Raw genomic sequence first — 15,894 nt, forward strand, 5'->3', positions numbered from 1 at the left:
TGGTACTTGAATTTAACACAAATCGTGTATTCTAAAAACAATGTACACAATAACTCACCAAATGACTTCTTTATAGAATGTCGATTAAAAATGAACAGTTTGTTGTTAAAAAAGGGGAAAGTATATAATATAAAAAAAAGGGGAAAGAAAACAAAAGTGCACAGCTCTTGTTCTTCAAGCAAATAGAATCTATTCATTTTGACAAGAATTTCTTACTCTTTAATAAGAAGTTCCATTAAAGTACTGTACCCCATGGAACAGGTATATTTGGGTTGTTATAAAGAGTGTAGCGTATGTGTGCTAAAGGGCTAAGTTCTAAATATTGATGAAGCAAGCAAAAATAATAATTCTGTTTTTATTCTGAGGGCTACTTTTAAAAACCTACTGCCTAAATCTCTAACAATTAATAAGCTTTAATATTGCAGAGAATGTGGCTTTTGTCAGGCTCTTTTTTGTTATGAATTCAGGGATCAAAGCTTTTCGGTGAGAAATCGCCTTGAGTCCTCATGCAATTAATTCACTGCAGTATTGAATAGATCATCTTCCACCAAAGTAATGTTTCAAAAACTTAATTTTAATTGTCAAAAATCTGCTTCTCTAGGCTAATCAAATGGACCATTTAAAGTAGTTTATAACAGTAGGTTCTATCTTGTTATAGAGGCAAAGTTTTTTTAAACAAATGCCTGAAAGGCAAATAGCCTAAATGGTGTACAAGTATATCACAACAGTTCATATTCTGAACATTTCATTGCGTGCATTGTATTTCAAATTAGCACTTTAAAGTGCTAATTTGAAATACAGTACAAGTATATCACAACAGTTCATATTCTGAACATTTCATTGCGTGCATTGTATTTCAAATTAACAATTTAAAGTGCTAATTTGAAATACAATGCACGCAATGAAATGTTCAGAATATGAACTGTTGTGATATACTTGTACACCATTTAGGCTATTTGCCTTTTGTGCATTAAAGAGAGTGATAATTTGCCTTGAATATGTCTGAAAGCTATATCGTCAAAAGACACAATTTTATTTTCTTTTAGTCGCACATTATTCGTAACCTCATGGACAAGGATAAAATACCATGTAAAATAAAATGGATATATGAACTTTTAACAAATTAATGTGCTTCACACGTATTCTGTTTATAGAGGCATAATGGTTTCGTCTCCTTCGTCTCTACAAAAAAATATTCTTGAACTTAACTTTCACTTTCACTCACCTTTGAAAGGAGAAACTTTTTGTACAAATTCTGATCCAAACACACTTTCAATTACACATTCAAGGCCTGTAAAGAGAGAAAGAAAAGTAGAAATTCTTTTAAAGATAAAGGAATGTATGGCATACAATGATTACATGAAGACCAAGGTTAATTGTCAGTTGTCAGTGTCAAAGAAGATCTAAATCTACAGTTACATTAACTTAACTTCTTTAAATCGTAAAATCTGATGCTTCTGAGCTAAAAATTGATGACACTGAAGATAGCCAACAGAGATAAGCACATTTCTCATTGACTCATTCATTTATGCCCATATTTTTTATTTAAAGTAAGAAACTTAAGCTAAAATTAATCAATGCTCCCAATTTAAGGAGCAAGAAGATACATTTGCTAAATTATAAGAGCTGTTTACAAGATAGAAATTAAAGGACAAGTCCACCCCAACAAAAACTTGATTTGAATAAAAAGAGAAAAATCCAACAAGCATGACCTTGAAAATTTCATCAAAATCAGATGTAAATAAGAAAGTTATGACATTTTAAAGTTTCGCTTCATTTCACAAAACAGTTGTATGCACATCTCAGTCGGTATGCAAATGAGGGAACTGATGACATCACTCACTCTCTATTTCTTTTGTATTTTATTATATGAAATATGAAATATTTTCATTTCCTCGTCATTTTCATGTGAAATGAAGTTTCATTCCTCCCTGAACACGTGGAATTCCATTATTTTAACATTTTGTGATTCATGCAAGGAGGTCCTAATCATCAAATTCGCAAAAATTGAAATATTTTATAATTCAAACAATAAAAAACAAAAGAAATAGTGAGTGAGTGACATCATCGACTCTCTCATTTGGATGCAACTGGCTCGTTCATATAACTATTTGTTAAAAATAAGCGAATCTTTGAAATGTCATAACTTTCTTATTTTACATCCGATTTTGATGAAATTTTCAGCATTGTGCTTGTCTGATTTTTCTCTATTGATTCAAATCAACATTTTTCTGACTTGGACTTGACCTTTAAAGAGAGTGGACATCCGGCTAGAAAGCCATGTTTTATTTTGCTAATTTCTCAGCAATTACATGTACATCTACAAATGTGCATAATCTTTACCAGAATCCTTAGGCATATATTTCTTTAATTGTTATAAGAAAAAAAACTGAGAATTATGATTAAAGTATTAATCCTACTTCAGTGGATAGAGAAGGATGCATGTTATTAAAGTTAAAGGATAAGTCCACCTCAACAAAAAGTTTATTTGAACAAGTGGAATGCCTCTGGCCGTCTCACCTGCATCACGCGGTTCAATATAGCAGCAGTGCTGACTTTGAATACTACTCTAACTCGCACAAGATGTTCAGTGATACATGGTTACTCTTATGTCCACTTTTTATGAACTAGACCAATAAACTTACAGAGATATGATGGTTATTCAACAAAAAAACCCAACATGGCCAAAGTTCATTAACCTTACATGACCTTTGACCTTGATCATGTGACCTGAAACTCGAACAGGATGTTCAGTGATACTTGATTACTCTTATGTACAAGTTTCATGAATCAGATCCATAAACTTTCAAAGTTATGATGTTAATTCAACAGATACACCCAATTCGGCCAAAGTTCATTGACCTTTGACCTTGGTCATGTGACCTGAAACGCGCACAGGATGTTCAGTGATACTTGATTACTCTAATGTCCAAGTTTAATGAACTAGACCAATAAACTTTCAAAGTTATGATGGTAATTCAACAGATACCCCAGATTCCACCAAAGTTCATTAACCCTAAATGACTTTTGACCTTAATCATGAGACCTCAAACTTGCACAAAATTTTCAGTGATGCTTGATTACTATTATGTCCAAGTTTCATGAATCAGATCCATAAACATTCAAAGTTATGAGGGGAAATCAACAGATATCCCCAATTTGGCCAAAGTTCATTGACCCTAAATGACCTTTGACCTTGGTCATGTGACGTGAACCTCATGTAGGATGTTCAGTGATACTTGATTAACCTTATGTCCAAGTTTCATGAACTAGGTCCATATATTTTCTAAGTTATGATGACATTTCAAAAACTTAACCTCGGGTTAAGATTTCGATGTTGATTCCTCCAACATGGTCTAAGTTCATTGACCCTAAATGACCTTTGACCTTGGTCATGTGACATGAAACTCTAATAGGATGTTCAGTAATACTTGATTAACCTTATGGCCAAGTTTTATTAACCAGGTCCATATACTTTCTAAGTTATGACGTCATTTCAAAAACTTAACCTCAGGTTAAGATTTGATGTTGACGCCGCCGTCGCCACCGCCGTCGCCGCCGCCGTCGGAAAAGCGGCGCCTATAGTCTCACTTTGCTTCGCAGGTGAGGCAATAAAACGAGAAAAATCAAACAAGCATAACAATGAATATTTCATTGAAATCGAATGTTACGACATTTCAAAGTTTCGCTTAATTCCACAAAACAATTATGTACACATGTTGGTCTGTATGCAAATGAGGAGACTGATGACGTCACTCACTATTTCTTTTGTATTTTATTATGTGAAATATGAAATAATCTAATTTTCTCCTCTTTGTCAAGTGTAAAAACAATCAATTCCTCCCTGAACATGTGGAATTTGCTTAGTCAAGTTGGTCATTATTGTCAAATTTGCAAAAAATGACGTATGTATAATTCAAACAATAAGAAACAAAAGAAATAGTGAGTGAAGGACATCATCTACTGTCTCATTTACATGTCACTGAGTTGTGCATATCACTGTTTTGTGAAAAATATTAAGCGAAACTTAAAAATGTCATAACTTTCTTATTTCACATCCGATTTTGATGATATTTTCAGCATTATGCTAGTTTGATTTTTCCCTATTATTCAAATCAACATTTTTCTGGGGTGGACTTGACCCTTAAAATCAAAACAAAGAATTCCAAGCCACCTGGCCCCATTTCAAGCGTTTGAGGAAATGGTAGGGGAGAGGGGTGAGACTTCTAATGTACAATAGGCCTACATGTACAACAAAGTTCTGTTCACACAATGAATGAGTCAGTGAGTCCAATTTTTTATGTGGTAAGCCTAAAGTAGTACATACATGTAACAGTAACATGTGACTATAATCTTCATTTTGGGTACACACGAATATGGGCAATGAGAGTCTGAATATGATGCGATGTGACACAAGGAAAGGGGGAAGAACATTCAAGGGCAGGTCTAGGTCATTATTGTACAAAAGGGAAGTTCTAAAACAAAAGGGTCTTAACAAGAAGACATACATGTACACACATCTTCAGCTAACAAGGAAGGGGGGGGGAGATTCAAGTTAAGTGTGGTCTATAGATCACGCACTTTAAAATGCAAATCAGAATACAAGTCTCAAAGCATGATTTGACAAATACTGTGATGCATTATAAAACACACACTTTTAATCTTTTAAAATAATTATCTTTTTAATTAAACTTTAAACCAATCATTTTAAAACTTGCACAAGTTATTCCTATCAGATTACATGAGTGTAGTGTAATGAACAAGTCGCAAAACGGAGAACTGCAGCAACACAAACATTGTCGTTTTCAAATCAAGGGTAAGATCGCTTCATGCTTTCGGCGTACATGTATCTTTTTGTTCGTTTTTTTTTTCTTCATTTCAAGTTTAATACCTGTGGGTCAATTAAATTGCTTCCTCCTCTCTTTTAACTCTGGTTGCATTTTCCCTAAAACATTTGGATAACAACACATCAATAGGCCTCCTTGAAAAAGCTCTCAGTGAGTCTATAAATATTTTTAGGCAATGACCATTACCTTGTTTGTCAGGCAAAGGGGGAAATGTTTATAGCAATTGAGTATGCCTTATGACCTTCCTCATTGTTACTTGATATTTATAAAAATGTGTAATGTACATGTGCAAGTACATTATACAATGTAGACGTAATTTACAACTTTTACAAGGGATGTAATTTATATTGTACAAGGAAGGGATGTTGTACCTGTACTGTATGTAGCCCTGGGGACAATGACACAACATTAACTCTGAGCAAGTGAAAGGGGGAAATGGATGTCTGCTTTGCCCATGCGATGGAGGTTACAGCTTTCTGCGGCAATTAGCGTGCATATTCTAGCTGAACAAATAACACCCAGTTAACCACAGCCACGGACACACTGTCCAGCTTAAAACACAATGCCACTCAAACAGAAACGGTATGAATCATTAAAGCAGACAGCCCATACAAGTTGAGAAAAGCCAAATTGTAAGTGCTCAATGAAATGATGTACATGTACATTCAGAGATAAACACAGAGCAGGGTTTGGAAAGTGGAGAGGGGATGAGAAAACAGCACAAAAGAATGCACGAGTGCCTTTTTTCAAATTAGCACCGTCACTTCCTCGTCGTAATTTAGACGGGAAATTCTAGAAACATGGGGGGTACTTGGCAACCACAACACATAGCGTTACATTCTCTGATTGATTCTTGTCCCCCCTCCGATGCCATTTTTCATCCTCTCTCCATGCCCTTCTGGCGGGGGTTTGGTGTTTGTCTTACAAACCCACGAGCTGACATCTCGGCAAAAAACGTCTAAATCAAGCCATTGTGTCTCCATGGTGAATTTTGTGGAGGAAGCAAGGCTTTCATGTAAAGAGAGCCATCATCTAACGCTGTTCAAATAACAAGCCCACTTGGGGGAGATGAATATGAAATCAGCTTTCAAAAGGGGAAGAGTATGGCCGCAGGAAGCGTAGAGATCCACGATTAATCCTCGATTATTCCTCTTGTGGTATGCTTGCTAACTCCACAATGAAAATGCAATCATGTACATGTACATGCACATTGATACCCGTACAGTGTATTTGGTCAAATAATTTACACTAGCTAATATAACATGTACAGTACATTGGTCAAATAATACGCTAGCTAATATAAGAAGCATGTATATCAACATAAACAAGTATGAAATTCATTAGAAATACAATCAATTTCTATCATAAATCATTATACAAATCAATTCTACAACTATACATTTCTCAATATAGTACAATCTCTTTCACTTTTAATAAATACATGTATGAACTACACTACCATGAAAATGTTCACTTCTCATACAGTGTACACATACATGTATGTAAAACATGCAAAAAAAAAGAAAACGCAATAAAATCATGGAAACATAATTAGTCATTAAATATCAGATTTTCATCTTGAAGCTTAGTTTTTTTATATCTTATTCTTATCTCTATTAAACATATTAAAATTACAATTACATGTCACTAGCAATTTAAGTAAGAAAATAAATAAATTGATATTGAACACTACATGTTGTACACAGGTCTACATGTACTGTACTTGTATAATTAATCATTATTACCAGTATACATGTATTGTCAGGTATATACTTGTTCAATGATAGCTACATGTACATGTAGAGGCCGGCTAGGCCAGACCTTTGGTTTCAAGTATTTCCACGTGCATCTGTCTGGATGGGGAGGCACAAGCAATGTGCACTATCATTGAATTTGGCTAGAAAGGAATTTGAACCATGCAAAACAACAGTCATGGTCATAACGAAGGGGGAGCATTCATTATTTTGGACCAGGGGCCCGGCATTCGAGGGGGCCCCCGAACAGCATGTCAGCCTACTCATGGCGATGTTTAATGAGAAAGTGTACACGAGGTCACAGAGCCATCACTTCAATAATGTTGAGCATCGACTGACATTTGTGCTCAGACAAGCTTTCGAGTGTGTTTATACGCTACTTTACCCTACAAGTACATGCCAATTCACGATTTGAAACACGTTCAGAAAGAAGTTTCTGCAGAATCATGTTTGAAAAAGGTTGAATAAACATATAATAGTGATTTGAATCATGATTTTATGACATTATTCTTTGCTTTCACATAATTACACAGTAACTGTAGGCATCGGTTTTGTATCTTTTGCAATGAAACCCATGTTGAAGTTGACTGGTAATTCCTGGCTCAAACTGTGCACTACAATACGCTATGGTTAGGCCTGAAGTAACAGACGGCGATAGAGGGTCAATAATACCCGGAATATGTACGTGATTCATGTTTGTGTTTTGAATCATGATTCCGATTTGTGATTCAAGACCATGTGGTAAGCCTAAAGTAGTACATACATGTAAACAGTAACATGTGACTATAATCCCCCCAATATTCAGGCATACATGTACATGAAGAAAAAAGCCTTGTTAATGGTACATGTACTGCACATATCAATTAGGAGTCTAAAGCTTCTTTTAATACTGAACCTGAAACTAGATCTTTGTACAATATGTTGCTTGGAGAAAGTTCCATTGTTTACAACTGAACAATGGTTGGGCATTAGACTTGAAATATTCCACTTCCCAGTCTGTGAACGGTATGGTGTACATGTAGATCAGTATAAATGGTGTATTACATGTACATAAAAAGGCAGAACTGCATTTATTCAGAGCACAGGAAATACATGTACATGTAAGATGATGTTCATTAAAACCATTTTACAAATTCTGAGGACCTTAAAAACCTTTGCTCCAGCCTCCATGAACATTTTGAAGACAACATTCTGATATTTTACAACATCTATATAAAACACAATGGCAGTCTGTACATTGTACAGATGCGTATTAAAATTGCTTGCTTTTTAAATTGAAATGGAAAAGAACTTCATAAATTCATAATTATCCAAATTTGCTCCAATTTTCAAACGCATACTGTATACTCCCCTTGCCAAACTACAAAACTCTGATGAAAAGGTGTGGACTACTTGGCTTGCCCATTAAAGAAAAATGCTGATAATAAGATTGAATTGAAGAAAAAAAAATCTCAAAGTAGCACAATGACATGATTTTTTAAATGACCAAACTGGAAGAATTGACATTAGAAATGTCTATTTGCTTCAGGGTAATAATGAACTGCACATAGAAATATACATATGTGACTGTATATGTACATGTACACATTCAGTACACAAATTTGCCCTTGCTTTTCACACTAATTTTGCCATACATAAATATCAATGTGAGAGCATACACAGTTTTCTGAATAGCAATCCTTCCCAATTATATTTTACTGTAATTTTAGAAACCTCATTTTCATGATTGTTTTTTATTTTCCAACAATTTGAGTAAACTTCCTTGAAAATGTAATGCTTGTATTCATATGGTCAATTCCAGCGTAACGGACATGACATTCAGACAATTTTTTGTAATTCAAAGGTTTATACAGTAGAATTAGCAGTCTTTTGATAATTGTTACTAAGCTTATCAGACACATTTAAGTATCAGTTACATACACATAAAATTTCAAATCGTTTCGTTGAACAGTTGCGGAGAAATTGCACTCTTTGTGAGCGTAACGGACATGACACGAAATGGACGAAGCATTTTTACCTCCTATTGCTTATCAATATTCCTGTGAATTCTTAGATTGCATGCACCTGACGTTGGTGTTAATTTAACCGTAAGATCATGCTCTATCCATAAAATGGTATTTAACAACAGTTTTGCAGTGCATTCTGTATTCCTAGCTCAAAATGTAGCGTAACGGACATGACACACGAAGCGTAACGGACATGACAGTTTTGTCCACTTTTTGTAAGCGAATATAATTATTTTATTACAAGATATGGTACAAGTCTAATTGTTTACATGTTAAGGCTAGAGGTTAAAGACACATATCATAACTGGTAATCTGTAATATCTCCTATTATTTTGCAAGTTGAGAGGGGGTCTTTTTGTACAATATTTATAAAACAAAAAAATATTTAGAAAATTTTATTTTACACCGGTTAACAACAGTTAATGAGTATTTTCCAGTTACTACCATCCACCACACCTAATTAAAGGAGAAAAATGTGATAGAAAATATTATTTTTTATTCATGCCCTAATAGTTGATAATATACTAGCGTAACGGACATGACATCCTTACGAAGTGAACTTCATCAGCATTTCTTAGTTTGAAAATGAAAGAAATATGAATAATGAATGTAATTATGTAACAGCAAAGTACCTTTACTAACACTCTAAAGAAAAATATGTAGATATTATTAGCAGGTATCATTAATTTAATAGCTATAGCCTTAGTGATAATTTTATATTGAATACAATGTTTATCATACCACTACGGCACACTGAGAAGACCAAATCTCATTTTTTGTGAGAAGAAAACAAAATGTACCAGACCTGTATAAATCCAAGAAGAACATATTATGGAATGTATTGTATGATAAAGAACATGTTTTAAGATTACAAAAAATGGTATTAAAAAGAATTTTAATAAAAGTTTAATAGCAGTACCTAGAAACGGGTCTTTCATTATCGATTATGGATGAGTCTAAAGGTAATCAGAATATTTGTAAATAGCTTCTGAGATTTTTTTTCATTCAAAATAACTATCATCCTGAGTATAATCATCCTTTCATCTTGGATGTTCTGAATCTTACGATCTTGATTGCTGACAAATGTGGCTGTATCTAATTTCGCTGTATTGTCCTTGCTGCTTGTGTACAATTAAAGATACATCACTCAAATCGTGATTATGGCTGACCAAAATACTATGACATAATTTATTGATCGCGCCACATTCTTTCCACGGCCCCTTTGCTTTGTGATACTGCAAAGAAATGCCACTGTAGATTCATGGATTCATAGAGCTACATGTACATCATGTAACACAGATATCCGAATACAAACTTGCTTTTAAATGTGAGCCCATGCCATCGCTGAAGAAGTACATGTACATGTAGAGGTTGGTGAAAGTCGGATACTTTGAAGTATATAGCATCAATGATCATGAATTCACAAGTTGGAGTTTTATCATGCTCCAAACTGTCAGTGCAAAAACCTAAGATAATCAAATGTTTTTTCAAACACAAATGATGCAGATTGTGATCTGAGTATCTAGCTGCATCTTATCCTAATATTATGTGGCGTACCGTTAATTCTCAGAAAAATCTACCAGAACAAGAGCTGAACTTTCATCATTCACCAACTTCTAGAAATAGCTTGAATGACATGCAGATTCTAGGAAATATTACATTCAGCTATCCTCAAACAATTGAGACTGACCACAGTCTGTGACACTGAGCCTAATATTTTGTTTTTGTGAATGCTGCCATTTGTCATATATAAGGCGTCATGTCCGTTACGCGAATTGTCATGTCCGTTACGCCATTTTTATGAAAATGAGAAGTGGTAAGGGAAAATGATTGCTACGCTTGGTAGGGGGTTTAATTCTAACATAGAATCTGAATCTGCAGTACCTTTAGACAAATTTCCTGTAATTTGTGAAAACTTTAAGTGAAAAACGTAACGGACATGACACTGATAATGGTAAAGAAATCACACAAATCTGAAGACAGATTTCTCTAAAATTGATGAATGGCATAAAATTGAACGATTATTTTCTGTTGATTTAAACATTAATCAACTATTCAAAAGTTAAAAGAGACCTCTGGGACCTTGTTTGCTTTTAGTAGAGACAGGAAAGATGAATTGTTTAAAAATAGCCACATTTTTTACGTTTTGCAATTTACTATTCTATTTTTTTGATGATGGAAAAAACTACAAAATTTTATCAATATTGTGATTTTTCTATTGGAAATTGAGACTTTATAGATTACTTTTCAAGAAAATTTGACTGCTTAAGTGAAATCTGAAACTTCATTTTTTCTCTAAAGTGAACATTTTCCATGGTATTGCCCATATACAATGACCTCGACCATCCCATGGGCTCACTGCAAAATCTCATTAATTATTACATAAATAGCTGTTGAACAGCATTTTCACCCTATCTTTCACATTCATTCAAGGATAAAAGACTCCCACTTTACAAATTTCCAACTAGATCAAGGCAGATTACATACATCATACTATGTATTCATCTCCAGATCGTCCACGATTAAAATCAGTGTTTTTGTACAACATCCAGCACTAACCCATTACAGTCGTATTCTGCACTTTCATTTGATAAGACATTTCTCCAATTTACAAATGCTCCCTTGGCTAGCAGTATACTAGACTTCCATCTGTACCACAGTATTCACAGTCATATGACACATACAATGAAAATAATTATTGCATAATTTGTTGATATGTCAGGCATGCATTGGGAATGTTTTACAAATTCACAGACATTTCCTCACAAACAGAGTGACAAAGTAATCAAGAATTGCGATGTGATACCGGACTAAACAATTACACTACAATACTAGAGGCATAAAATACATGTTGCTTGTATGCACACAAATGTATTTATGTCAAACAAAGTTGTCACTGAAAATTTCATCAAAATCAGATGTAAAATAAGAAAGTTATGAGTGACATTTTTAAAAAGTTTCGCTTATGACATCACTCACTATTTCTTTTGTTTTTTGAAATAAGCCTGAGTCGAATCGATTTTAAAATCGGTGTTCGATCGATGTCATCGAACACCGGTGCAGATTTTGCAAAATCGGTGCATCGAAAAAAAAAAAAAAAAAAATATGTTGGCCGGCCGATTCGTTTGGTTTACACAATCAATCATCAAAATATCAGTAATGTCCAACTTTACTACTACTTACTTGATTTCTATTGCCCCCAAAATGAAACCGAATGAGTAATTATGATGCTATTCACCATTAATTTGAAGTTTATTTCGATCATAGTTTGAGTCTTACTCGTCTGCTCGTGCCGAGATAATTTATGCACGATGAATTCATGAATGGAAGTCATGGCCATCGATCGTGCATGCGCAGTACTGTTCTTTAATCAAACCAGAAAATGGCCGGAAATTGACGCGATCAACGTAAAATAAATCTTGCTTTCATGAACAATATTAAAAGCATGACCATAGAACATTATTTAATCGTAATATTTAACAATAATTTGCATATGATAATCATTAATATGAATTTAGAGCTTGATGTGAAACGTTTGTATTTCGTTTCAATTTTCAATGGCGGACATCTCATGACGATCGACTTGACTTCTTGAGTCGAGCTAGTGCACTTGTCTAAAAAAAATAATCATCACGTCAGGATTGATTCTCGAACATTGTCTACATGCAAAAACTCTGTTCAAGTTCGTAATATCACCATATAATATCATTTTACATGACAAAACAGAGAAAATTGCGTTTGATTTTTTTCCCATCAATTTGAAGCTAGTTTGTGCCCAACTTTGGGCTCTGATTTCATGAATGGGAAAATATGTCATACGTCATCAAACACGCATGCGCATTGTGCTTTATTTTCTCGGAGCTTGGAGATGGAACAATAGAAATAATCCCAGTATTATTTCTTCCATATGAACATAACATACTTTGCTGACATCGTCAATATTCTTAGTATGACCATAAAATCTTGTTAAATCGTAATAATTTAGATGAATTTAGGGCTCGATTCGAAACATTCGTATTTATTTTGATCGCATGCTCAATTGCGTCTAAAAAACTGGATTGTCATTATCAGGATTAATTCTCGAACATCGTCATAACTCATATTCCACAATCTTTCCTCACAATCGTTATATCAGCATTGAATAGCAATTCAAATGACCATCCAGAGAAAATTACGTATTTATTCCCATAAATTTATTTGGAGCTCATTTTGGATCCAACTACACAATCTCAGGCAAGTTACAGCGCTCTCCGTTGATTGCAATTGTTTGCTGGCGCTGACGTCAAGCACGCCTGTCGTTTCGGGAGAGTGAGTGTACGGAGCTGCGGACGGGGCTGGTGAATGGACTGCGAATGCTAGTTGACCGAAAATCATTCGAATCGACTCTGCTTGATTCATGTCTTTATTATTGTTTCATTTTAAACTTATATGTTGTCATCTGCAAATATCATTGTTGAAGATATTTTGGGAAGAATTCTGCTTTGGTCCCCGGCCTTTTTTGTGTGTTTTGTGATCATAGAAAATACAAACGAACTTTGCTCTGTCATCTGCTTGTGCAACGCTCACCCGGCCAACGCCAGCGCATACCGTCAGAACGTAGTGCATATATGCAAAGCGCATGGCATCGACGCAAAAACAAAAGACTAAATTTTCCCCGCCTTCAATATTCGATGCATCGATGTTCGATCGAATTAGAGCTGTCGAACACCGGTTTTCAAAATAATCGATATGACTCAGGCTTATTTTGAAATATGAAATATTCAAATTTTTTTCCCTGTTGTCGTGTGAAACAAAGATTAATTCCTCCCTAAACAAGTATACATGTACAGCATTGTTTAATTCTACTGTATATGGTTCAATCAAGTCGGTCCTTATTGCCAAATCTGTAAAAAATGAAATATTGTGTAATTCAAGCAATAAAAAACGAAAGAAATAGTGAGGGGCATCATCGACTGTCTGAGTTGCATGTCACTGAGTTGTGCATAACTGTACACCTGTATATGTTTTGTGAAAAATAAGCGTAATTTTTTAAAAGGTCATGACTTTCTTATTTTACATTGTTTGACTTTTCTCTATTTATTCAAATCAATACATGTATTTTCCTGGGGTGGACTTGTCCTTTTAATAAATATCTACATGTACACGATAGTACTACAATAACTTTACTCTAATTACTTACAATCCAATCTTATTCAAAACGTGTTGATATGTCATGTAAACATTTCACATATTAATAACTGGGCCTAGTGATGACTTGACAAGGTGTTCCAGGTCTTCAAAATTTACCAGAAGTGAGGAACACTTTAGAGGCTTACTAATGTACATGAAAAGTCTTATACCCCTTTCATAAACCCAATTATGCGGCTAATAGCAGCATAATTTGGTCGTAAAATTGGAGGAGGACTAGAGTTATCCGCATTATTTTGATGCTGCTATTATCCGCATAATAGCAGCATCGGGACAAGATTTTGAGTTTATGAACGCATTTCCAAATAATGCGGATAATTGCCATGGTGCGGTCACAAGGTCACCCTTTTCCAACACAACCGCATCGGAGGGGGCGTGTCCAGTTGTCATGACGATTATCCGCCTTTTTCAGGACGGGCGCTCGTAAAAATAATGCGGCTTATTTTCGGAGTTTGTGAACGCAATTTTATTGAATTATCCGCATTACTCTTAGGCAACTAATTGGAGGATGGGTTTATGAAAAGGGTATAAGAGGCATTCACAATGATTGTTGATATGTTTGGCAAACATTGCTCAGAAAGACAATGGTGAATGGTGAAAAGGTGTCAAGCCAATCACTGTTAAAAAAAAGCTTCATACTATATGCAATATTACAATACTTGATACATGTACCTTAAATGTATATTTGCTGATATATGTTAGAGATTGAGAAAGCTTAATACATTGTGGAAGGTGTTTTGTGACTCAACTGTCATTTGAGACATATTGAGGTCTTCTAATATGGTAGAAAACGTAAAAGAAACAGATCCTATAAATTTGTGTTTTGGTTGTTGTAGGGTTCTTTTGAAGTCAATGATCAAAGCCTTTGCCTATTCAACTGATATATGTAGTCAATGCAATAGGAATCATTGTGCTGACAATGTTACCCACCTACAGCTTGAAGAACTTTGTTTCAGCATGTGCACGATGGTTACAAGTAGAGGGGAAAGATTGTATACAATTGTACATATAGAATGAATGACATTAAACATTTACACCCCCCAAAAAATGATAAAATAATAATAATAATAAATAAATTAAAACAAATAACAAAAAATTGAAATAAAATATTAAAAAATAATTTCTATCACTTCTGGTGGTACACTGTAGATCTTCCTAGTGCAAAAAAGGGTGTTTTGAGGTACTTTTTCAGTAATATCATTCATAATGTACTCACAGATCTTCTTCTCAACATCAGTGATCTCGACATTCAAATACCGTACGTATAATCATAATGATTGATTATTTCTTGCCCAATTTTACTAAAACTTTTGTTGATCTAATTCTTATTCTTTGATTTTTCTACTTTAATTCACCCAAGCTTTACTTGAAAATTTAGGGTTTCTCAAGTGACCAAAAGCGATAATAATACCGGTACTGATCTTTTCTTTTTTTGCTGTTGAATGTCATCAACTATCATTTATCAACATATTCATCACTCCATGCCCAACTTGGACACCAAGCACATTAACCATGTTAACATCATTCATTAATTCATTCAATTCAGATAGGCAACAAAACTCCAACTTTTTTCAGTCAGTGTCAGCTGAGCTGACAAACAGTGAGTTTATACCAATATGGGGCACAACTCCAACTCAATTAAGCAATACAACACAAAGAAAACAAAATGGTCGCAGTCATCTTTTATTTCGGGAAACAATGTACCGGTACGACGAGCAGGGATTTACGCCGAGTGAAACGCGATGCGGGTCTGAATTCGACCGGGGCATTCTCAGCGGACAAAATAACATTTGTCTGCTTTACAAGCGCGAGGACCTGCACAATGCCCCTGCCAAGTTCGTCGAAAATTCATGACGAACATAGCCTGATTCTTCCACCAATTTCATACGGAATAGTTTGAAGATGATAAGTAATAGGTTATCTACCTACCGATATATGATATAAGGTTTTTCCTGCCCCGTTCAAGCTCCTTTCGCAGCTGTTTTCTTTCTTGTTTGCAGTGATCGTTGCCACATATCTCACGTATCTCACGCACGGCCATTTTCATAAATATGAGTTAATAGGCTAGGCCGACGTCACAGCTCTCTCTAGCTAGCTAGC

At 34.7% G+C, this 15,894-nt stretch overlaps 1 protein-coding gene across 1 annotated transcript in view; it reads right to left on the minus strand.

Moving 5' to 3' along the window:
- LOC121425385 overlaps positions 1 to 15,850 on the minus strand; it is a 68,808-nt gene extending 52,958 nt beyond the window's left edge. The window contains exons 1-2 of the mRNA XM_041621416.1: positions 15,724 to 15,850; positions 1,226 to 1,291 (exon numbers count right to left, since the gene is read on the minus strand). Coding sequence (XP_041477350.1) covers positions 1,226 to 1,291; positions 15,724 to 15,841 — 184 coding nt within the window. The 5' untranslated portion in view covers positions 15,842 to 15,850. The remainder of the gene's footprint in view (positions 1 to 1,225; positions 1,292 to 15,723) is intronic.
- Positions 15,851 to 15,894: the final 44 nt, after the last annotated feature.

The sequence above is a fragment of the Lytechinus variegatus genome, chromosome 12 (genome assembly GCF_018143015.1).
Source record: "Lytechinus variegatus isolate NC3 chromosome 12, Lvar_3.0, whole genome shotgun sequence".
In the NCBI taxonomy this organism is placed as follows: Eukaryota; Metazoa; Echinodermata; class Echinoidea; order Temnopleuroida; family Toxopneustidae; genus Lytechinus; species Lytechinus variegatus.